Below are 23,207 nucleotides of genomic sequence, written 5' to 3' on the forward strand. Positions count from 1 at the left end.
AAGGTGCATCTCCTGGGTGTCCTTGGGGTACTGGACAGGGAGGGTCTTGCTGCTCATGATTTATGGGGGTCTTAATCCATCTGGGGCTGCATCAGCTACATCTGGGCTATGAGGAGGTTTCCTCCCTCCCGAGCACTCATCCCTTTCCCAGCATTTGACACCCGAAAGCTTCCCCAGATGCCAAGAGCCCTGCAAGGACCAGACCACGATTGGGGTCAAAATGGGCTGGGGCTTTGCTGCTGCCCTTTCCCTCTAAAAAGTCAGTCTGTAAAAGCTGTAAGGATGCAGTAAGGGTTTGCATAGTGAGCCTTCAGCAGGACCTGGCCTTACAAGAAGAGGTCATAAAACATGTTCCATTTTAAACAGAGAGTTGCTCCTCTTGCTCCCACCCCACAAGGGTTCGCTCTCCCCACTCTGTGGGGAGATGCTGATAGGGTTTCAGCACTGCCTTGTGAGCCCTCGAGCCTCTCCAGAGAGTCATTCTGCCTCTCTATATCAAAAAAAATACAAAGCCACCAGCTACAAATAAAAGGCCCTGAAAATGCTCTACCACTAATTGGGCATATTGGCAAGAGGTGCTTGCAGCGTGGTGGTTCCCCTGCAAAAATAACACCCATTTTACAGTTCTTCCTCCCCTTGCCTTGCAGATGGGTCCGAAATCAGAGCAGCCGATGTTGTCCTCTCCTGCCAGGAGGGTGAGGACCACCATCACCATCACCAGCAGTGTTTCCCTAAGGCAAGTGCTGGCTGGACACAGTGGACAGCTCTGCCTTGGAGACGGGCGAGGTGACCTCAGCAGAGGAGGGATTAATGTATAGACAATGCTATATAATCTCTAGTGTCAGCAGGTGGCACTCCTACTACTTGATCTCTGCACATATATGGCTGCTTGGGAGCTGAAACCTGCAGGATTTCTGGCCCCAGAGCAGGGCAGGTGTCTGGGGATGGGAAGATCTCGGTCTCTGGAGCTGTTGCACTCACTGGAACTTGAACTGCTGAACTGTTTCTGCCTTCTGATTCCTAGCAACGTTGTTAAAAATGATGATAGAAAAAAAGATAGCATTTACCCTGCCCTTCACTGCAGCTAGAGCCTGAGGGATGTGCCTGCCCTCAGACTTCATCCTGCTCCGGACTGCAAAAGGTTTAGGAGATGCTAATGCAGCCCTTGGCATCTCCCAAACGCATGGTTTGGCTCTCTCCTTATTTCCCATATGGAAAGCTGGTAAAAGGCCCGGTCCTGGTCTATGAACACAGCTCAGCAGACAGACAAGTCCTGGGTTTCTCTTATATATCTATACATGCCACACGTGGTCCCAAGGAAGGAAGGGCTGCATCGGTGGAGCCTGACGGTGTAACATGGGACCACGTGCACAGCAGCAAAGCTGCTGCCTCTGCTCATACCTAACCTAAAACTCCCCTGCTGCAATTTAATTGCAATATCTAATTAATCTCTGCTCCTATGCAGAGAGTAATGTACTGGTTTTACACTCTAACTGGGAATACACAGGAGGAAACTTGCGTGGAATGAGTGCAGGAATGTATGTGATGCTTCCTGGGGTTGCGATACCTGGTGCTCATCATTAGGAGGATTAGCATGTTTTTTATAGGAAATGTGTTCTGGCACTCTAAAACCTAGGGCTGGAAGAGGTGCATGGGGTCATCAAATCTTTTTCTGCATCAGCACAAGACTTCCCCTGCAGCCCTTTTCCAGCAGATTTCCAGCTCGCTGTGCATGTCCCGGGCGGCCGGGCTGCTACCGCCACTGAGCTGATTACAAACAGGCTGATGCGTTGGGTCATGCGTCTCCCTTCCTCGGTAGCTGGCCGATGCACTCACATCATGCTTCTCATTCCTCCTTTTTGCTCTTCCAAACATCTCCGCTCCACTCCCTTCTCCATGTCCCCACCCTCCCATCTCTTCTCGTGGGTGTCCTGCCCTGACCCTTTGCCGCACACAGGGCTAGGCTTTTCCCGGCTCTGGCGTTGGCACATTGGAGGGGCTTCAGGAGGTGATGACAAGCTGCCTGTGAGTCTGATATTTTCGTCTCCGGCCCTGGGTGATGAGCTACGAGGTCAGGGTGTCCCTGCTGGACCCCTGGGCATGGGGAGAAAGCTGCAATGAGAAGGGTCGCTACTGCAGAAGGATGGCAAGCCCCATTCTGCCAGGGCTGGGTGCAGCTGTCACCCCATTTTAGGGTAGGATAGCATCCCTGTGGGTGATGCACGGAGAAGCAGCCCCCCTGCTCCACCCCAGGCTCCCCGCAGCACGCCTCTGATTCCCACGCTAATGAGAAACAGCTTAAAACATGCTTGAACCTCACTTGCTTTTCACACATTTTCAAGAGATTAGCAGGGCTGGGTTCACCGTCGGGAGGAAAGGCTCCTTATCCGCCTTGCCTCGCTAATAAAATCACTTCCAGAAAATCGCAGCACAGGTGGGACGGCCATAGCTATGCAAGGGCTGGATTTTCTCACTCACCCCATGTTGGCATCGTCGATATTGTTTGCACAGTTTGCTGAGTCTGGGCATACAATCTGCCTCCATCGCCGTACTCTGCCTGGTGCTGAGGATGAGCCAGCCCAATGGTGTCTTCTGAGCTGGCTCCCACAGCGACAGTACAAATAAAATCCTGTCTTGTAGATGCTTTTACAGTTCCCAGAGGATGGTTAAGAGGCTTTATCAGTGCTTTATCACAAGGTGAGGTAAGGAGTACCAGAGTACCCAAGGTACAGGTGATGTACTGAAATAAATGATGCTTCTTCCATCAGGCCATGTCGTAGCTGATCTGTGGAAGCAGGTCATGAATGGGGGCACAAAACATGGCCATTGTACAAGATGATGAGAGGAATAGCTGTTGAGCACAAATAGAGCAATGAAGAGCATGTGGGATTTTGGTAATAGAGTTCATCTGTGACTGAAGCATATTTCTGCAGATTTTGTGCAGTTTTTCTGGAAAAATTTAACAGTATTTTTCACTGGATGGACCGGCTGTGATGTGGAGAGGTAGGGGACAAGCCACCCTGCAGGCTTTCCCGTGGGACCCTGTCTCCCTGATGTGGTCCTGGTCGTGTGGGAGCCAGAGCAGACAATGGTGAGTGCACAAGTGTTACAGTTGTTGGGGATGTTGACCAAATTCTCCTTTTTTTCCCACCAGCCTGGCCCTTAGAGCAAGAGACAGCAGCCATAACGTCAGCAAGGGACCTCTTCCAAATCTCACGCAGGGATTCGTGGCCGCAAATCATCCTCCTGTCTTAACCAGCTGAGAGAGGAGACCAGTCAAGCAGGGTCTTCAAAAAACACTTGCTTTTCCAAACAGCAGGTTATTCACTTGCATCATTCATTGTCTGAGTGCATGCTGCCATTGTTCCCCCCCAGGAGCCTCACGGTTAGCAAAGAGGTCCTTGAAATCCCAAAGGTGACCACCAGCCCGTTTGCCCCTCTCCTGGGCAGAGAGGCAGACCTGTCTGCCTGTACAGGTATTAAATACATGCAATGCTCAAAGCACTTCATATGGGCTCAAAAGGTGTTGAAGGTAATGTGATTTTTTCCCCCCCATTTCTGGGTTTGGCAGGTAGACTGTTTTCAGCAGAGGAGGGACTCCCTTGGCTTGGTGGCCTGCCCTGGTCCCCATCCCACTCCTTGTCCCTTCCGTGAGTTGCTGTAGACCTGTGTGGACTTGGCCTCAAGTCTTTTCCTTTTTCTTTTGTCTTTTGTCTTTTGTCTTTTTCCTTTTCTCTTTTTTTTTAAACAAACATATATATTTTCCTTTGTCCTTTTCTCTTTTTTTTTCCATCCTTTTTTCTTTTTAGTCCTTCTTTTTCTTGTGCTGCCTTTTCTCTCTTTCCCTTCCCTCCTCAGTCAGGCTGGCGGCACCCCAGCAATGACCTAATGCAGCTTGCCGCTGGGTCCCGGATCTGCGTGGGAGGCAGTGAGATGATGCTCAGCCATGGCTCAGCCCGATGCTGGCCACGGTCAGGGTCTGGCCCCAGCCCGGTAAGTGTGGGGCTACCGTGTGCCATCACACCCAGGGTAGGCGAGGGGCAGATTGTTTTGGTGGTGGGGCTGGGAAGGGATTGCAGAAGTCAGACGGAGTCTGAGCTTGGGGTCGGTGCTGGCTGCTGGATGGAGGAGCGCGAGGGAAAAGCATCACTGCACCCTGCAGAGGGGAGCAGGGCTGGCTGCCCCGAGGCCAGGGTGATGGGCCCTGGGGTCTGGCTCAAGCCCACCCTATTGTGAGGAGGTAAAGCCTGTGGGAGGGTGTTGAGCAAGATGTAACCCCCTCAGTTCATGCCAGAATGATGGCAACAGGATGGCATGAAATCGCCAGCGCAGGGAAGTGATGGTAGCTGCCAGAGAGACGGATGGGTGAGCTGACAGCAGGGTCAGCAGCGGGGACCGGGGAAGCAAACGGCTCTGGTGTGCCAGGACAGCCCTGGCTGTTTGCAAAAGCGCTCGCTCCTCTGTAAGCTGCCTTTTAACTTTGCAAACAAGCATGCATTCACAGACTCCTCACCAAAAATTAAAAAAATCAAACCAGGGAGGAGTTGGGCAGCTTCTTACATTTACGGAGGACCTCCTGGCCACCAAGGTTTGAGGTGGCCAAGTCACCATGACTCCCAGGGATGGCAGTGGGCTATGAGGGGTCCCAGCGGTTCATAGGAGGTGCAGAGCATCTCACAGGAGCCAGAGGGATTAGACAGTTCTATAATGGCTTGTAGGGGGATATGATGTACACCATAAAAGCTGGATGCCCTTTGGGGTCCACGCTTATTGCTTTCTTGGCTGATCATGTTCTCCTCCATTTCCATCCTATTGCTCATGTCTGTGGTGTATCCATCATCCTCCAGCTGCTCAGCAGGCTGGACAAACTTCTCTTGTACATTTTAATGTTAGATTTCTTTTTTCCTGTTTCCAACCTCCAAAATGGGGCGGTTGGGTGTTATTCCTAGGGGATGTGATCAGTGACAAACTTGGGATTGCACCATCTCCCTTGGGGTAACCATCTCAATCCATTTGCAAGTGGCTTTCCAACATATCCATAAACTTTCAGCAACACTTCTTGGAAAAAGTGTGTGCTTGTTTTAAAAAATGCAACTATTTATCTTCTTAAACCAGCCTTATGCCTTGCCTGAAATCAGGTGTCCAGAGGTGCTGGTCGTATCTCACAGCAAAAGCTCCTGCCGGGGCTCTCGGGCAAGGCTGAAGGTGGGTGAAATTGTGGTGCAGGGTGCTGTGTGGTGGCCTGTGCTCAGATCAGTGACAGTCACCAGCTTTCCTTGCCAAGGCATTTTCTTGCAACATATATCCCTGTTGCACTCCTTTGAGTGAGAGGGGGATTGCCTTGGGCGCAGATGTAGTGATACACAGAAAATGTACATAAAAAAGGCAAAGAAAACACCTCCTCGGCCCCATTTCCACTAGACTGTCTCTCTCCTGCATCTCTTGCTCTGCATCTGCATGACCTGCCTGCTACCCTCATCTCTGTGCAATACAAACCTGCTCTGGTTTTATTTCAAAACACTTGTAAGAAATACAAGGCATACTCCTTGAGAAGCTGGCGTCTCTTGGCCTGGATAAGTGCACTATTCACTGGGTGAAAAACTGGCTGGATGGCCGAGCCCAGAGGGTAGTGGTGAATGGGGTGAAATCCAGTTGGCGGCGGGTCACAAGTAGTGTTCCCCAGGGCTCGGTGTTGGGCCCTGTTCTGTTTAATATCTTTATTGATGATTTGGATGAGGAGATTGAGTGCACCCTCAGCAAGTTTGCAGATGACACCAAGTTGGGAGGCAGGGTCGATCTGCTTGAGGGTAGGGAGGCTCTACAGAGAGATCTGGAAAGGCTGGATCGATGGGCTGAGGCCAATCATATGAAGTTCAACAAGGCCAAGTGCCGGGTCCTGCACTTCGGTCACGGCAACCCCATGCAGCGCTACAGGCTTGGGGAAGAGTGGCTGGAAAGCTGCCCGGCAGAGAAAGACCCGGGGGTGCTGGTTGACAGCCGGCTGAATATGAGCCAGCAGTGTGCCCAGGTGGCCAAGAAGGCCAATCGCATCCTGGCCTGTATCAGGAACAGCGTGGCCAGCAGGAACAGGGAGGTGGTTGTTCCCCTGTACTCGGCACTGGTGAGGCCGCACCTCGAGTACTGTGTTCAGTTTTGGGCCCCTCACTACAGGAAGGACATGGAGGTGCTGGAGCGTGTCCAGAGAAGGGCAACCAAGCTGGTGAGGGGCCTGGAGCACAAGTCTTATGAGGAGCGGCTGAGGGAGCTGGGGCTGTTTAGTCTGGAGAAAAGGAGGCTGAGGGGAGACCTTATCGCTCTCTACAACTACCTGAAAGGGGGTTGTAGTGAGGTGGGTGTTGGTCTCTTCTGTCAGATGGCTGGAGATAGGACAAGAGGAAATGGCCTCAAGTTGAGGCAAGGGAGATTTAGGTTAGATATTAGGAAAAATTTTTTTACTGAGAGGGTTGTCAAACATTGGAATGGGCTGCCCAGGGAAGTGGTTGATTCACCATCCCTGGAGGTATTCAAAAAGCGAGTGGACAGGGTACTCCAGGACATGGTTTAGGGGGTATGGTTAATGGTTGGACTCGATGATCTTGAAGGTCTTTTCCAACCGAAATGATTCTATGATTCTATGATTCTATGAAATGTAATTCCCTGTTGTCCCCAGGTGCTGGGAGCTCTTAGAAGCAAAGAAATGACCAGAAGGAGGCCTGGAAGATGCTCTCTCCTTCTCTGTCCAGTCTGGCACATGTTCAACTTCCAGGTGTTGGACCTTCAGAGCAAATTAACGACCGATGGAGAATTATTTGTGTTTCGTGCTCTCCAATACTGTGCTGCCAGAGTCTTGCAATGGCATTCAATGGGAAGATCACTGCAAAATGCTCCTTGGGCACTGTGGCAGTATCTTTCCAGCTCTTCCAAAGTCCACCATGGGCCGCTAGCGACATTCCCAGGGCTTTACAGCTGGGAAATAGCAGCGACCTCCTGAGAGAGCCTGATGTCATAAGATTTTTCAGCTTGATTTCCAGAGCAGTGGTCTGGACGTACTTCAAACTTCTGACTGCTTTTTCCAAGCAGAGTTGTTACTCGGGATTTTTGTCTTTTTTTCTTTTTTCTGGACTCTCCCTTCCTCAGGACTCAGACCGTCTTGTGCAATCGGTGTCCCTTCATAGACACGTCTGTGAAAAATGCAGAGATTTCCTGAGAGCAGTGCAGTGGAAATTCCTGAGATTTCTGGTGCAGACAGACACGTACAGAGCTGGGGCTGGGGAGGAGGAGGCAGCAGTTTAGGAGCTGCCTTTTCTGCAGAAACAAATCCTTTTTACTCATCCTCTCTAGTCTGCACCTGCATGGTAAACCAGAACTGCAGGTAGACTCAAGCATTTGCTGCTGCACCAAGTTTTCGTAGCTACTTTTGTGTTTCTGGCAGGCTGGGGGCTTGCAAACAGGTGTTGGACCTCTCCCTGCCGTGCATGGCACGGTCAGCTCAAGCCAGCCCTGGCCGTGCACACTGCTCCCTGCCGTTCAGGAGATGCTCTCCTCAGCTTCCAAACATCCAGGTGATTTCCATGTGTGGCTGAAAAATGCCAAGGGAGCAAAGGTGTGATGAAAGCTCTTTGGAGGTAGTGGATTTTGGCAGTGCCCAGGAGGCACGGCTGCCACCCCCACCCCTTGTGCCAGCTCCTCCCATGCTGCTGCTGAGGCTGGAAAACTCATCACATGCAGCCTCTCACATGCCTGGAGGAGCTCGGTGGGATGTGCAGCTTTGGGGCATGCAGCACCCCAGGGTAGTGAGGGAGGCTTTGCGAACCAAGTCAGGATGAGACCCCGACTCAGAAGCTGCCCCTGCATAGGGAAACCTGTCTGGGAAAAGATTTGAGTCCACGTCTACGTGGAGGGGAGCAGGGGACATGGGCACCCAGGGATCAGCATGGCACTAGTTTGGTAAATCCTTGAGCCCCTGGGGAAGGCAGCTGAGCTTACCACTTACAGGCACAGGCTGTCAAAGAAAATTTGCAAGGGGGATGTTCTCCTCCCCATCTTTACGTGACTACCAGCATTAGACGGCCCTACAATGGAACACAGCTGTAGGGACAATGCACAGGGCTGACCAGAGTACAGCATGCTCTTTTGCAATGAGTTTGGCTCCAGACTACAAACAAAAATGCCTTTTTATTCCCAAAAATAAAATTAAAAAAAGAAAGAAAAAAAGGAGGCGGCATTCCAGCAACTGCCTGTTGCAGTAGCAGAAGAAGAGGGGTGGAAATGAGGTGCCGTTTTCAGTGCACTGCTTCCTAATCAAGCGATGCTCAAATACCTGTGGCCAAAACTAAGGTCTCAAACTGGGGGCTTCAGATGAAGCCGGTCAAAGTGACCAGGGACACCTTAGAGAGATTAAAAAAGCTATTGAATGGAACCTAACTGGGGGAAAACCACCCTCTGGGCTGTTAAATGGAGATGTGCCGGTGATGGGCACTGGTTCCCGAAGCTGCAGGGTGCTGCAAGCCCAATGTGGAAGGGGTCCCCATCCATTTCCCTATCCTCACACCCCTTCCCAAAGCAGCTGGGGCTGGTCCATGTTGGAGGCAGAAAAATGAGTCAGATACAGCTTTGGTCACATTGGGGAATAAGCACTAAAAATGGGAGGTAACCCTGAAATCAAGCTCTTTAATCTGGGGTTAACCCCATCCCTGAGTCCACGCAGGAACAATGCCTGACTTCTTTGCTTGCCTCCCACTTCCAGGATTAAGCTGGCTTTAATACCAAGTTCTTCAGAGCTCGTTAAGCTCTTCCAAACAGCAGATATTTTTCTAGCACTAACAAGATTTTTGCACTTGGCTGCTAAACCCAGCTTAATCCGCCCTGTCCTTCTGGGAAGTGGGTGAAAAGGGGCTCTGGGCTGCATTGTGAGGATGCTCTGACTTGGCCTATTTCAAGAAATAGCCTCCCTTGGGAGGATAATTAAAATTTTCCTTGCTAGGAGAATTAGCACATATTTCTTAAGATTACGGGCAATATGCAGCTACCATGAGCTCTGAGATTCTCAAGCTGCACTTAGTCTGTGTTATACCACTATATAACGAGCTGTTACTGTTCTCAGAGACCTTGTGGGCTTGTGTGCTGAAGTTTTTCAGGGTAACATTTGCATTTTTAGATTTTGCTTTGGACAGTTTGCTGCTTTTAGTCCCAGATTGACAGCTATAACTTGCTCTGTATCCGCAGGCTTTTAGGTGTGAAGAAGGAGTGCAGCTTCCAGGCTGCTCCTGGTGATGCTCCTCTGCCTTTCACCCATGTCTGCTTCCATCCTGGGGGAGAAAGAGCATTAAATAAAATATCTAAACTCAGTAAGGAGCCAGTCTAGGACCACCTGCATCCATCGTGGGGATGGCACCGAGGGTGACACAGAGCTGCAGTGCTTTTGCCCATGGTCTGCATCCCAAGGAAGAGGGGTGGAGGATGAGAAAGCATGGAGAAAACGAAGCAGTCTTACAACACAACTGGGGTTGGTGGGGATTTTGAGTAATTATTTTGGAAACGGCTTCAGGATCTGGCAACTTTTTGCTGTATGTCAAACTGTCAGCCGGTCCATCCAAAATCCACCCCTGCATAACTCCGAGCGCCGCCAGCCCAGGATTCCAGGGAGCTGAGCATTTCACCTGGTGAGCCCTGCGGGGACCCTGGCACCCAGGGCAGGAGCGGGCGGTCAAGCTCGCTGACTTTTCCAAAATCATTTCTCGTTTCTAGCAGCCTTAAAAAAATGAACTGGGGCAAAACGCAATGCCATGAGTGCAGCAGCACTGTGGATTAATGGGAAATGTCAGGCTTGCTGTACTTAATCCTCCTCCTGCAAAATGCCTCTTTTAAACCATTGATAATCTTTTACTTAGAAAACCGTTCTTGCCACAAAAATTGCCAGATTTCTGGGGAAAAAAGTGTGAGCAGTGAGTGAGTGTATTTAACTTTCCTTTCCAAATGGCACTAGTTTGAACTTTTAGTTGCTAGACAGTAAGTGGTAATGCTGTCATCCGAGATTTACATGCACTGCAGTTAAACCATATATAAGGATGCTCTAAGGGCTGGAGCAGGGAAGCAGCAGCAAGCCGGGTAGGGGGGTCTGAAACACGTATGCTGTAGAAGAGCTGCCACAGCCATCCAGTTATTTCCAAAGCCGGCTGTGTCATGGCCTCTGCAATATTCCAGTCAATCTAATGCAATGCTCATTTTTTTCATTAACCTCCAACGCAACCACCCCATCTGCAGAATTAATCACTGCTGGAAAACTAGACAAGTATTTTAGAAATAACAAACTACTGCTTTCAACCCTAGCAACATTTTTTTCAGGCCTTTCAGTTCCACTTCAGTTCATTGACCACTCATAATCTTGCAGATCCCATTTATAAGCCATATATATTAATTGCATACACGCTTAAATAATTTCTACCTTTTTTCAAGAGTGACAGCTTATTTGGCCTTTGCCCACTAGGATATCCTAAAATTGAGACACTTGCATCCCAGCTGAGATTCCTAGCAGCACACTGGAATGCTTTCACCCCAGGTTTGGAAGCTAATTTTCGGGGGGTTCGAGCTGGATGCTATTCCTTGGGTATTTTCCTGCCCATGTAGGCACTGAGCTAGGAGGGTCTCAGTTTGGAAATCCCTATTGCTTGCACCGCTCTGTGAAACCACGTGGTATGGTCCCCCCTTGGCATAGCCTTCCCAAAAGCTTTTCGTCACAGGTGGCCAAAGGTTGCCCCTTCCCCAGGAACACAAGGCAGAGCCTGCGTTTCTCCCATGCGTCTCACTTGCTCCCTGGGTGGGAAAAATCCCCAAAGGTGGCTGCCTTGACATCCTGCCCTCATTCCCCCTATACCTGCCCTTCCCAGCCCCGCTTTCCCGGAGACCACAGCAAAAGCCATGCCTATGTGCAAATCTTCAATCATCTGCCCGGGTTATAACTTTATAATATCAGATTTTAATAGAGTAATACAATGAGGTCATCGCAGCCGGCTGCACTTTTATTTCAGCACGGTCACTATAGCAGCGAAGGTCGAAACAAAACATATAGTTCACCAAAGCAAAGTTTCCTGGCTGATGGTATTCATTTTTCTTTATGAGCTGACTTTGGAAGACAGCGGAGCGGCGGCTAATGGAAACTCGAACGTCTTTCTCTCCCGTCTGCTCCTCCGTCTCCGCAGCAATCGAGATAAAGGTTAGACATCTGGTTCGGATCTGCTCTGTTTAACCAAAGAAAAGACCCGCTCCTGCCTGCTCGTAAATCATCCCACAGCTGGAGCACAGTCCCAGCTATTTGCTGGGGCTGTTTACCCCGCCACATCCAATTTAGCCATCGGTTTTGCTTTCGGAAAGGCTGTGCTTCCAGCGAGCTGCCTGCTGCCATTTTGTGAGCGGTCCCCAGCTGCTGCGCTGGAGCTCTGGGCGGGTGGGTTCTCTGGGCTGAGAAATTATCATGCGTTTAAAATTATCTTGGGATTTAAAGCCATCCGGGATGCCAGTCTTGGTGGCAGGCACGCCAGCTCGTGGGAATGGTGCTTGCTTGCAGTGAGCTCCCTGTGAGATGCTGCTCCCTGGGAGTGACCACCCTGCCCCAAAGAGCTTATGGGCATACAGGGGCTGTAACTCATAGGCAGAAGGAAAACGAGCACCTATAAAATCTAGCATCTTCCAAATCCCCTTATCTCAGCTTATCATCTCCTTGTTACTCAAGAGGCTTAATGATTTTGGGGTTGGGAGATGTATTATATCCATCTCACAAGCAGGAGGCTGAAGCAGGAGGGGACAAAGGGTAGGGTGATGGCCACACAGACGACCCGTGGCTGAGGAAATGCCCACACTTATGTCTCAATTATCTGAAGATCCTTTTCTCCAGGCTCAGCTGCTTCAAGTTTATCTGCATCTATGCTGAAGCTCTTGGATACAGTCCTAATTTCCAGGACCGCCTGGCATGGAGGACATCCTTTTCCTTAAACTCTTGACCTTGCAATGTCAACACTCGCAGTGTAGGGCATTGCTTTGGCATGGTGTTGCTGGAAAACCTGCTTCAACTGAAAGGAGCTGGGCAGGTACATGTATACATCCATATACTTTTAGACTGGCTTCTTTTACTGGTGTAATAAATTTAATACTGGCTAATAAAATGTGTCAGAGCCACTTTGCCTCTCCTTGTAAAGGTTTCCCAAGAAGGCTATGATTAAATGCAAAGCTACAGCATTTAGAGCACCTAACCAAGCATTAAATGCTGGTGCTATCCTAAATTTAAGGGTCTGGCTGCAATGCTTAATTCTGCTACATGTCCTACCCTTCATTTTTATGATACCATCAGTATCATAAAAGGTTATGTCTCTGCTCTGGTGTTGAACCCTGTGGTTTTCACCAGCCAACTTGTAGCTCACTTGCCTGCAAGGGCAGCATGTTCATCCAAACCCCTCTGGTTCTCAATTAGAGCAAGTGAGATTTGAGACTGGCTATTGCAAAAGCCATGTAATATCTTGTCCCAGGGACTGTCCACTATCACCCTTTAGGGCAATTGTAGAATTGCCCTGAATCTCTGGAGTTTTCTGGGAACAGGTTAGACAAACCTTTACAGGGCTGATGTACGTCGGGTTGACCCTGCCTTGGAGACCCGCATAAGGTCCAAGTGAGTCTTGGATTTAGTGCTTTGTCTTCAAGTCCTGATGCTAATTCTGTCCCAGTCAGCAGAGCCACCAGCCCTTATTTTACCAATATCACCCTCCTCATGGAGTATTTCACAGTAAGGTTGACCAGAGGAAGACACAAAAAGTCCTACATCCCCTCCTGCATCCACACCTCCGTTTAGGAGTGGGTCCTGGTTGCCTAAATGTTAGCCCCTACTGCAAGTCAAGATGCTCAGTGGTGGTTGACAATATCTGCGTGGGGTTTGAGACATGGCAAAGGTTAAGGAGATCCCACCTGCATCGTGTAACTAGTGCCTGAGGGTTTCTGAAATGACACATCACGCCCAGATGTGGATAACCATATCCCACCTGTACTGTCTATATCGATGCTCAGACCTTCATAGCATCGCTTCAGGGTGCCTCAGGGCATGAGTCCCACAGGCGAGTTATGCTAAAACATGTAGCCAAGCCTATCCAAAAGAAGATGCGAGCAGGTCAGAGTAGGAGGAGGATGCCAGCTTACCCTCTCCACTGACACTGAACTTTTTAACAAGACATCTTGGCCATTAGTAGAAGTGATGTAGCTGTTGTGGTCTGGCAATGAGAGATGCAGTTTATAGGGAGTGGTAGTATCTTCTGTTAAGCTGATGTGCCTCAAGAAAGCAGGCTTTCAGGCACACAAGTCCTTTTCAGGCTACAGCCTCAGGGTTTGAGAGCATCAGCCCAACCATGGGACATGTCCTCCAGCAACTTTGTCAGGGCTCATGCTGAAAGGTGGAGAGACTTTCTGAACAGCATTACACCACAGAACAGGTCTTCACCAGGAAACTTTTCTTCCAGTGAAGCTCTTTTATTTCACGACATGCCCTCAGCTTATGGGGAAATGCTAGGCTTGAGCCCAGCTTTTATGTCTTGCTCTCAGGCAGGGGTGGAAGACCAACACTGTACCTTTCAAAGCAAAGTGATGGGCATTTTTGATGCAGATTTCTGCATAAGAAGTCCTGCTTAAAGGACTACGTCCTCTGGATTACAGCACATACATCCATCAATCACATCCATCTTGAGTTCAACACTGTTTCTTTTAGGATGCCACAAAGAAATGGTTTCACAAGGGGGTGGAAACTGTTTAGCCAGAGCTAATTTGTCTGCAGGAAAAAACACATTAGGGGAGCAGCCCCCTCCCCTGACATGGGGGACTTGGCGACTCGGGGGGGGGAATGCTAGCTGGATCTGCAGCACAGGGGTGCTAATAAATGGCTGTGGGAGGTGGTGAAGGCCACCCCGAGAGCAGCAGGGTGCTGAAGTCGGGTCTCACCATCGGCAGCCAGGAGCGGAGCACGCTGCTTGGGGCTCTGCTGGGCTGGGCTGAGCTATTTTTACTCCTGGTCTGGTCCCGCAGCCACGCTGGCAGATGCGCTCCCAGCTGCAGATGACTTCCATGTGTAACCCTGTGTGGCTGCTGGCCGGGGGCCCAGGGAGTAACGTGCTTCCTTAAAAGGCTTGGGAGAGGTGACTGCAACACCCCGCAGCCCCAGGGATGGGATGGGATGGGATAGAAGGTGATGGGGGGCCCCCTTCCCAAGCCGCCTGCTCCCCCTGGCACACTGTGAAAGCCCGGGCTGCACCTTCGCATCCCGGAGCGCTGCACAGCCCATCGGAAGCATGTTTCCCGGGAAATGGAGGCAGCACTGGCATTGGGAAAACCTCTTCTGTGCTGCAGAGGGGTGGGAGGCTGGAGGGAAGGGTGATTTGCGGGTCACTTTAACCTAGCTGCAATTTTTATACTCCCTGAGAGCAAAAGAGGGGGTCTTGGGCATGCCCCCGTGCACGGTGAAATGCAGGGCAGGCTGCTCTGTCCTCCAGAGCAGCCACAGCTGGGTGCAGCCATTGCAAGAGCCAATTATAATAATAAATTTTAAAAAAGTTACCCATTCCCCTCTTTTTTAAAGAAGGCCTTGTGATGTGCTCAGAGAGGGTGCCGAATAAACAGCGCAGCTTCGCAAGTGTAGCTGCCGGGGCTCGGCTCATCCCCAGTCGAGCAGTGTCCTTGCCATCCCCAAGTCCTGCACAAGTGGCTTGGTACTGATGGGAAATTTTGGGAGCTGGGCTGCTCCACGTGCCAGGAATGGCATAAAAGCTGGGACACCTAAAAATGTAAATCCCTGCAGGGACAAAGCCCAGAGCAGCCCTACTCACTCCCCTTGCCACAAGGAATCTGCACATGGACGAGTCAAGGTGTGCCTCTTTGACCCCTGTGGATCATATGCGGCATTGAATGGGGAACCTGAGGTGCCTGGCCAGCTTAATTTAGCCTTGTAAATGGTGTTACGGAAGGCAAATTGTCCTGTTGGGACGGCTGCTTTCAAAGGCATCATGTACGACACACGTGGAGTGTCTCATGTCATGGTCCTTGAAGACCCACCTGAAGTGCTTGGGAAAGTAGCACCCCAAAGTATGGGGCAGGTGAGCACCAGGTTGCCTTCTCCTCATGACAGTCCCACCCTGACCCACGGAGGAAGACACTGGCTAAGCCTTAAATCGTAGGCTTGGTCTCCTTTTCAAGATTTAACCAATGCAACCCTGTGGACCTGCTCTGGTTTTGGCATTCAGCTGCCCCTTCTATGTGTGCCTGCAAGGCTCACGTCTTCCTTCTCAGCACCTCCACCGGGCCATGGGAGGTGTTCTCAGCCCCCACCTGCAGACCACAGCTGAGGCTTAGGGAAATTTAGGACCTCAGCCCCACAGCCCAGAGGTGCCCCGTGCCCTGGGGGGCATCAAGTTCATCTGCTTCATGCTCTTAGGGGGACTTTTTGGAGGGGCAGGGAAATGTGCATTCTTTCTGTGAATTTTGGCTTCCTTGGGTGAGCTCAGATAAGGACAGGAATACCCTGGGGTAAAAATCATCATGGCTGTGGACAGCAGAGGAGACACCCAAAAATGCCCATGGGGTCATTGAGTCAGGCAGGTTAGAAGAGACCTCCAGATGCCTGTGGTCCAACACCCTGCTCAAAGCAGGGCCAGCTGAGGCCAGGTTGCTCAGGGCCATGTCCAGCTGAGTTTAAATTCCTCCACGATGGAGATTCCACAACTGAGATATCTCAGTTTCTACCTTTTTCCAAGCTGGAAAATTCCAGGTTACAGGCAGCACCTCAATGATGTCCCCCTGAATATCCATACTACATCCATCCTCCCTTTAAGGGCCAGTGGGATTTCCCTCCAAATAAATGCTTTTCAGACCCTGGAAAATTATTCCAGTGATGCCCACCATGGCTTTTACAAAGTCAAAACCACGAGTTTCTCAAAACCTCCATTAGACTTTATTTAAAAGTTCTTTGTATAGACTCCTGACACAGAATCCACAATAAAAATAAAATTCCCCTCCCACCCACCACCCCGCCTCCCCAGATTGCTTTGCTTTGTATTTTATAAAACATATAACATCAGAAGAATGCCGGAGGCATCCTACACCACAATTTAAAATTTTTTTAACTGAGGCCTTGGTCCCAGCAGTGCATTTGCATTTGGAAACCTTGCTTCCTTTTCCTTGCTAGTTCGGTTGGCCATGTATGTTACAAATGCATACAAGAGATCTAGTTTGAAATCTAATCCAGCAAAAAGAGAAAAAAAAAAAAGAAGAATGAAAAATTGAATCGCTTGTTTATCAGAAGTAGCTACTCTCTTACATGAAGGCTTCCCCTGTAAAGTTATGCTCAGTTATGAAAACAATAAAAGCAAGCACATAACAGTTGCAGTGAAATTATTATGGGGGGTTTTTTGTCTCATTTTTACAGTGCCTTAGATAGGCAGGATGCCGGAATCGGAAAGAAAGGGTAATTTAGAGACATGTTCAGAGACAATAACAATCTGCAATTAGGTAAATATTTGGTAATGTTGAAGCTATACAATATAACCCGGACACATGTAGCACTCAGTCCACAAACAGTTTAGCACCATATTGGTAGGTCATGCAGCAAAACACTTTCTTCAAGGTTTGCTTGGAAGTTAAAAGCATGAAATAGTACAGTGCAAGGTAGTCTATACCCTTAGCTTCTATAGGGGTAAGGTGGCAACAGCTGATGCTCCTGGCTGTCTCAGAGGTATGTGTTGACAGGTCGCTGGCTCTATGTTCCTATCGTTGTCACCACGCCAGGGTTGATGTTACCTGAAAAGGTTTTGTGGAGAAAGAGAAAAATAAATGAGGTTATTCCACTCATGGAAAGCCGTGCAGGACATTGAGGGAGTGTAAATGAGTTAATTGCCAGGACTTGCTATGGAGCTCAGAGCACAACAACCAAGCTCACCCCAGCCATGTACCGGACTGGAAATGCCAGGGACTTGGCTGGCCCCCTCTCCAGCTGCACGTATGCTGCTTACCAGGGACGCAAACTTTTTCACATTCTTTCTGTGTGTTAAATCTGTTCTCGTTGCCTCCGCAGCCGCCGTACCAGAACCGGGCGCAGCTCTTGGTCTCAGGGTCATAATACCATTTCAGCACAAAGTTCCTGCAGGTCCCCTCATCTTTTTGCAGCCGACAGATATCTGTGACTGCAGATAAAAGCAGGAGCAAGAAGAGTCAGCAATAGCACTCCTGGGAGAAACACAGCCTCTCTGAATGTATTTGTATGGCAGAGAAATGCCTGCGAGAAGGGCTGGCATGCAAGCTTGGAAAGGGCAACCGCAGCATAGACTTTGCACATCTCCTGTGACTAGATCCCATCTCTTAGTTTGCAAAGAGAAGGTCTTTGTTTGGAGGTCACCAGCCCTGATCCACAAGCCCTCAGCCATGTTGCTGTCATGCATTCGTGGAGCGATGCTGAGATAAAGGAGTGCTGCACAGCAGCGGTTGTCTGCAAATCCCCTGGATTTGCAGGAAATGAGTTGGCAGGTCTCAGAACTGGGAGAGGACTGGCTGGGCTGCAAGGGAAAAAGTATTGGCACCATCATTTTCCCATTAAAAATACTGTCTTCCCTCAAAAAGAGAGGTCTTCTAACTGAAGATGCTCCTGGACCTACTACACACTGCCCCGTGACATTCTGCATCCCTTGCTGAGTAAGCAAGGAACAAAATAACAAAGTACTTGAATGTGTTAAAATGAAATTGCCAAATAGATTTTTTTAAAAAATAAAATAAAAGACTCTGATATCAGCCACTAATTTACCATGAAGTCACAAACAAGGCATCCCTTGCACACAGGGATGTAGAAGCAGCTCGTGCCACCTCTGCTCAGTATGGCATAACCATCAGCCATCACGGTTTGTCCTGGAAAAGCCTTGTTACCATAGCCCTGAGTCAGGCAGATCCCAAAAATTTCTGGTATCATGCTCATCGCTGGCCCTTACCAGTGGTATGCCTTCAAGCTCTTGCTGTCCAGCCTTGGGCATGCGTAAAAATCGTAAGTCAGTCATCAGTCAAACAAGTAAATCAGTATAACAGCCAGCACCGAAAAATGAATTGGGATTAGGGGGAGTCAGACAGGCAAAGTGTGGAATTCCTCTTACTAGAGGGGTATTTGCAATCAGGACCCCTTTTTGAATTAAGAAAAAAAAGGTCCTTTACCTTCTTTTTTTTTCCAGAAGCAAAGCTAAATCAATGGGTATGGAGTACACCAGCAATGACTGCTGGGGAAATTCAGGTCTTGAAGTTATCTTCTGATAATCTTGTCTTAGGATCATGCCTTTTGTAAACTAGGTGCCAGAAATCAAGCTACTTAACAGACTTGTCTGAAATTGTGGTTAACAGCCCCAAGCCTTCTGTAGCCCCCTTCCAAATCACACAGTGCCCCCAGAAATAGCTCTCTGCTAACAGCAAAGGTGCCTGAACTAGCTGTGATCCTCGGATTGCTCACGTGAAGGCAGGATTTTGTGAGATCAAGAGCTCAATGCTGGTAAAAAATAATTTTATATTCACTTTTCTATGATTCTGCCTGTCCCAACCAATAAGAAAAAGCAATTGGCCACTAGTTGCAAGGGGCTGAGAGATCTTACCAGGCCTCTGTCCTACCAGAAACAGAGCTCCAACATACCCACGAATAGGAAAGAGTATATAGATATAGGGTGAATATATAAAAAGGTGCATTTGCCAGCGAGTTTCTTTGGGGCCTAATGAAAGCAAAAGCATACTAAACCCTTCTCAAGTTTTAACGAGAAGAAAGGCGCAGAAGATTATCCCTGAAATCCCAACTAGAAAGTAGGTCTGGCAATGGACCCTAGGCAATAAGAAAGCCCTGGCAACGGGTTTACTTTAAAGGAAATTGCGGCTGGTGCTGGCAGCTGCCCAGAGCCCAGAAACGCTGCAGCGAGGCCGGGATGCTCCCGGGATGGACACGGAAATGCCCAGCCCAGTGTCAGGGACCTTGCAGCCCAGCCACAGGTATGCTTCTGGGTAGACCCTGCCAAACATCTAAACCCTTTCTGCCCACTCATTTTAGTTGCTTTTTTCCCTCTTCTTCTGCATGCAGGAGTCCTTCTGTGCTGTGAGTGACTGAACGGATTGCTGCCAGAACAGTGCTGTCGTCAAAGGGGTCAGACTCAAGTGGTCCATGCTGTGGTCATGATGGAGATTGGGTGGTTTGTTTGAGCAGTGGGTTTACTGTTTAAATAGGAGGAGCTGGGAATATGTCCTTTCTGAGAGAGGAGACATGTCTGAAGGGATGCTTCTGCCCATTGTCCTGTTCTAAATGCAGCTTTTTGAAGCAGGATTTCTTTTTTAATCTCCGTTTTTCCTTGGAATTTGAAATCAATATAGACTGTCCAATTCAGCTTTGCTTTTGGGCTCCTACAGCTAAAAGCTTCCCCATGCCTTTGGCAGGCTCTTTGCCTTTTTATATTCAGACTTTTTTTTTTTTTCCTTTCTTTTTCAAAGTCCATCTCCCTTCTTCCCTGCCTTCCAAAACACTGAAAACCAGCAGATGTGAATACAAGAATGACCCTATCCGAAACCCTGCACACCCTTTCGGGAATCCAACCAGTAATCAAAACATTCAGCTGATGGGAGGTATAATATAATTTTTCTCTGTGGCATGGCATCCAGACAGCCCAGCTTTCACCCCCCTTCATCCCCTTTGAGTGGAAGCAGCCTTCAGGATCAGCAGATGCACAGGGAAATTCAACCAGCACTTTAGAGGCAGATCTGGCTTCAGGAAAACTGCTGAAAATTCACTTGTATTGTAATCTTCCGTTCGCCTGCCCTAATATTCACACTGTGTGGACTTGTGCCACTCTTCAGTTTCAGAGCACCATCAAACACCATCTAGTAACTCCTCTGGCTGAACCACTGGATGGCATTTTAACTCAAACCTCCCCCACTACCAAAAATCCCAAGCCCAAAACACAATAAATGAAACAAAAGCTTAACCAAAAATTTGAAAGAATTGATGGAGAGCAAGAACTAGGGGGCTAAAATGTGTTTTAAGGTGTGGCTGGCTCTGGCTGGTTCAAAAGATGGGGACAGCCACCATAAGCCAGGGGTTTAATTCATCCCATGGAGAAAATGTGTCTGGGCTCCTCAGTTGCATTTACAGTTAATTTTGTCATGGTAAAAAAATAATAATAAAAAAATCTATATCTAAAAATTCAATAATTAAAGGTTACCACAGCATTTAAAAGGCTTCAAAGGGGAGGTGGGTCTGGTGCATGTTTTTGCACCCAAAGAGCCCTAAGGTTTGGGAGAGCAGCTCATTTCTCAGTGTTGCACCTTGCTCCGGTACCTGGTGTAGGCTGAACCGAGAGCTTGACCCAACGCCCAGCATTTTAAAAGCTGAGCTGCACATGAACTCCTGTGTCTCTTTTTCCATGGTGGATTCAAGCTCTGGTTTTGCAGAAAATGAAAAGAGAATAAAGTGGTGAATAGCGCGGGGCGGGCAGAGATGCAAGCATCCCTCCAGGGCCCCTCAGTTGCTTTTCTTGACTATCTGCCCAGGGCAGAATGGCGCCAAGTTCATGAAATATCACTTTAGCCTGAACAACAGTTGCTGGAAACATCATCAAGGCATGTGATGATGATCAGAAGGGGCTGGCCTGTGGGATGGGGCTAGCAGAAACATGCACCCTCTGGAGAAAAACACATCACGGAAGCTTCCCTGCTCTGTGAGGATGAAATTCTGCTCTAGATTGAAGGTACAGGTTTCCGCACAAGCCGTACACTGCTTCCTCTGGCTGAAAAGTCCTCAAACTGCAACCAATGGACCTTTGTCCATGATGCCTGTTTGCAGCCCAGAAGCACCTTGCAATCTCCTTTTGCAAGCAGCTGCCACCCCAGGCATTTCCATGGCTGGTGGTGGCCCCCTCCTCACTTGCCTGCATGTTTCGGCAGGGGCACCCACAGCTGGACTCAGGCTGCACTGACAATTTTGACAAAAATTCTCAAGTCTGATTTGGGGAGCCTAAAACACACCTAAGAAAATCAAATTGGGGGGGGGGGCAGACCTTAGTTTGACTTTTCAAACCCTGTCATGCCCCTACGAGGATTAAAGCCCTGCCATTAGGTACCAGAGCTTGCCTCACTCCTAGGTTTCCCTCCCGTCTCTGCAAAGGGCCTTGAAACACCACTAGAAGGGGGAAGATGCTATGACAGCAAGGCTTTTCTGGGGTCAGGTTCCCATCCCAACCCCTTGCTGAACCAACACAGGTGATTGCAAGTCTCTACTTCCTTCCCAGGTCTTGAAGAGGTTTGCAAACACAACCCCTTAATCTCAGAAACTCCTTGAGGAGAGGAGGTCATTGCCATTTTCCTGTGGGCTCCTCCCTCAACTTTGATTTTTATCTTTTGGTGCAAAAGGAAAATATCTGCACACAAGACCCAGGCCCCATAGAGTAATTTTCCGTCAAGTGTTTTGGTTACAGGCAGTGAAACATTTGCAATTCTTTGCATCTCAGCAAAGGCACACTACTGAATGGTGGCATTGCTAGTCATGCAGTGATGACAGAAACTGCTTTGGGACCGTGCCACGCTCCAGTTCAGCAACCCCATGCTTCTCATGAAATCCAGTGCCTGATTTTGCCATATAGCTGTGGTTTGCACTCAGGTCGTGCAAACACAACATGTCTTGGTGTGACAACACGCATGCAAGGTGATTTGTTCATGCAAAGCAGATGGTAGGGCATGGTCATGTCAAGGAGCAAATGAAAACCAGGTCTATACTACTGGTGATCTTGTATTGGACAAGCTTGGATGCATGCTATGAAATGGTGAAGGTGAAATAATGGATTTGCTTTGGTTTGTGATATTTTTTTGGGGGGGTGTTACCTGATGACAATCTTTTCTCAAGGGGTGGCTGCTGCATGGCTTTCTCAGCTGCTGCTGGAGGAGAAAGTGCGTGGGTTTGGATTTTAAACAACATTTTCTCTCCAATCCAAACATTATTTGACAATATGATAAAATGCAAAAGGATTAATCCCCACACGGTACTTACATGGTTTTAAGCATTTGCTAATGCACTCAGCTTCGGCCTCAAATCTATTGGCATTACCACCGCAGCCACCATACCAACCCTGGCTGCAGATCTTGTTTTTGTAGTCAAAGAACCACACAATCTGATAGTCCTTGCACTGCATGCCCATGTCAAAGTCCAGCAAGCAAGGGTCTGGCCAATCTGCATGTCAAAAGGTGCAAAGGTTAAGTGACTCTGAAAGGGTTAAAAGCTGAAAAAGCAAAGAGATTGAAAAGAAAAAAAGCAAAAAAGCCCGGTACAGGACTAGTGGCATTTCCTTGTTGTGTGATTTCTTTTGCTAAATGCAAACCTTCCCCAGCCTCCAGCTTGCCTCTCCCTGCTCTTCATTTCTTTGCACATCCAAGCCCAAAGTCCCTGAACCAAGGTGGTGGGAGCCCCTTACTCCCCACTGGTGCACACAGGATTGGGCCCTCACACAACTTCCCCCATCTATTTTCAAAGCTGTTTGTCTTGGCAGTAACTTTAAATCCTTAAGTGTGTTTATTTTATCTCTAAAGGCAGGCTGCACCTGGTAGACTTTAAGGCTTGATGAGGTTTTAAACATATGTTCCTTTCCTGCCCAGAAATGATAATTGAGGTCCAAATCCCAGACTTTTTATTAGCAAAGATAGGCCATCCATGCTAGGAGCTGCTTTGCCTATATAAGGAGGGCAGAATTTGGGGCTTCCTCCGAGGTCTGTCGGAAGATTTATGCATGGGCCTCTCCCGTTGCACAGAGAACTAGAAAAGACTCAGCTACACAACCCATCCCAAATCTCCTGCCCTGTTTAATGTCCTTAGCCTGTTGAAAAACTTCAGATTAGCATCCTTGGGGAATGTTTCCCCCAAACTGCTGGCTGCCATAAATCCTCGGGCAGAGGCATTTGCTGCAAGCGGGTCAACAAGAGGAGCTGAGATTGCGAGGTCTGCGTTGAAGCACAGAGGGAGCACACAGCACATCCATTTTCCTTCAGGCAGACCTACACACCTTGTTTCCAAAGGGCTGGCACAGAATGGGTTAAACAAAGCCATGGGGGTGCGTGTCACCTGGTGGGGACAAGCCAAGTGAAGGCTTCAGAGGGGATGTCAGTGCCAGGGAGAGGGACCCAATGAGTGGGAACAC

At 48.9% G+C, this 23,207-nt stretch overlaps 1 protein-coding gene across 12 annotated transcripts in view; it reads right to left on the reverse strand.

Moving 5' to 3' along the window:
- Window positions 1–15,950: 15,950 nt before the first annotated feature.
- COL6A3 (collagen type VI alpha 3 chain) overlaps window positions 15,951–23,207 on the reverse strand; it is a 63,570-nt gene continuing 56,313 nt past the window's right edge. For 7 of the 12 annotated variants that reach the window (XM_052791843.1, XM_052791841.1, XM_052791840.1 and 4 more), the window contains 4 exons: window positions 22,067–22,246; window positions 21,901–21,954; window positions 17,031–17,201; window positions 15,951–16,818 (listed from right to left, as the gene is read on the reverse strand). In XM_052791843.1, the coding sequence (XP_052647803.1) occupies window positions 16,778–16,818; window positions 17,031–17,201; window positions 21,901–21,954; window positions 22,067–22,246 (446 nt within the window). In that variant the 3' untranslated portion in view covers window positions 15,951–16,777. The remainder of the gene's footprint in view (window positions 16,819–17,030; window positions 17,202–21,900; window positions 21,955–22,066; window positions 22,247–23,207) is intronic. The other 5 variants (XM_052791832.1, XM_052791837.1, XM_052791836.1 and 2 more) reach the window with 5 other exon arrangements.

This window comes from Harpia harpyja, chromosome 7 (genome assembly GCF_026419915.1).
Source record: "Harpia harpyja isolate bHarHar1 chromosome 7, bHarHar1 primary haplotype, whole genome shotgun sequence".
Classification (NCBI taxonomy): domain Eukaryota; kingdom Metazoa; phylum Chordata; class Aves; order Accipitriformes; family Accipitridae; genus Harpia; species Harpia harpyja.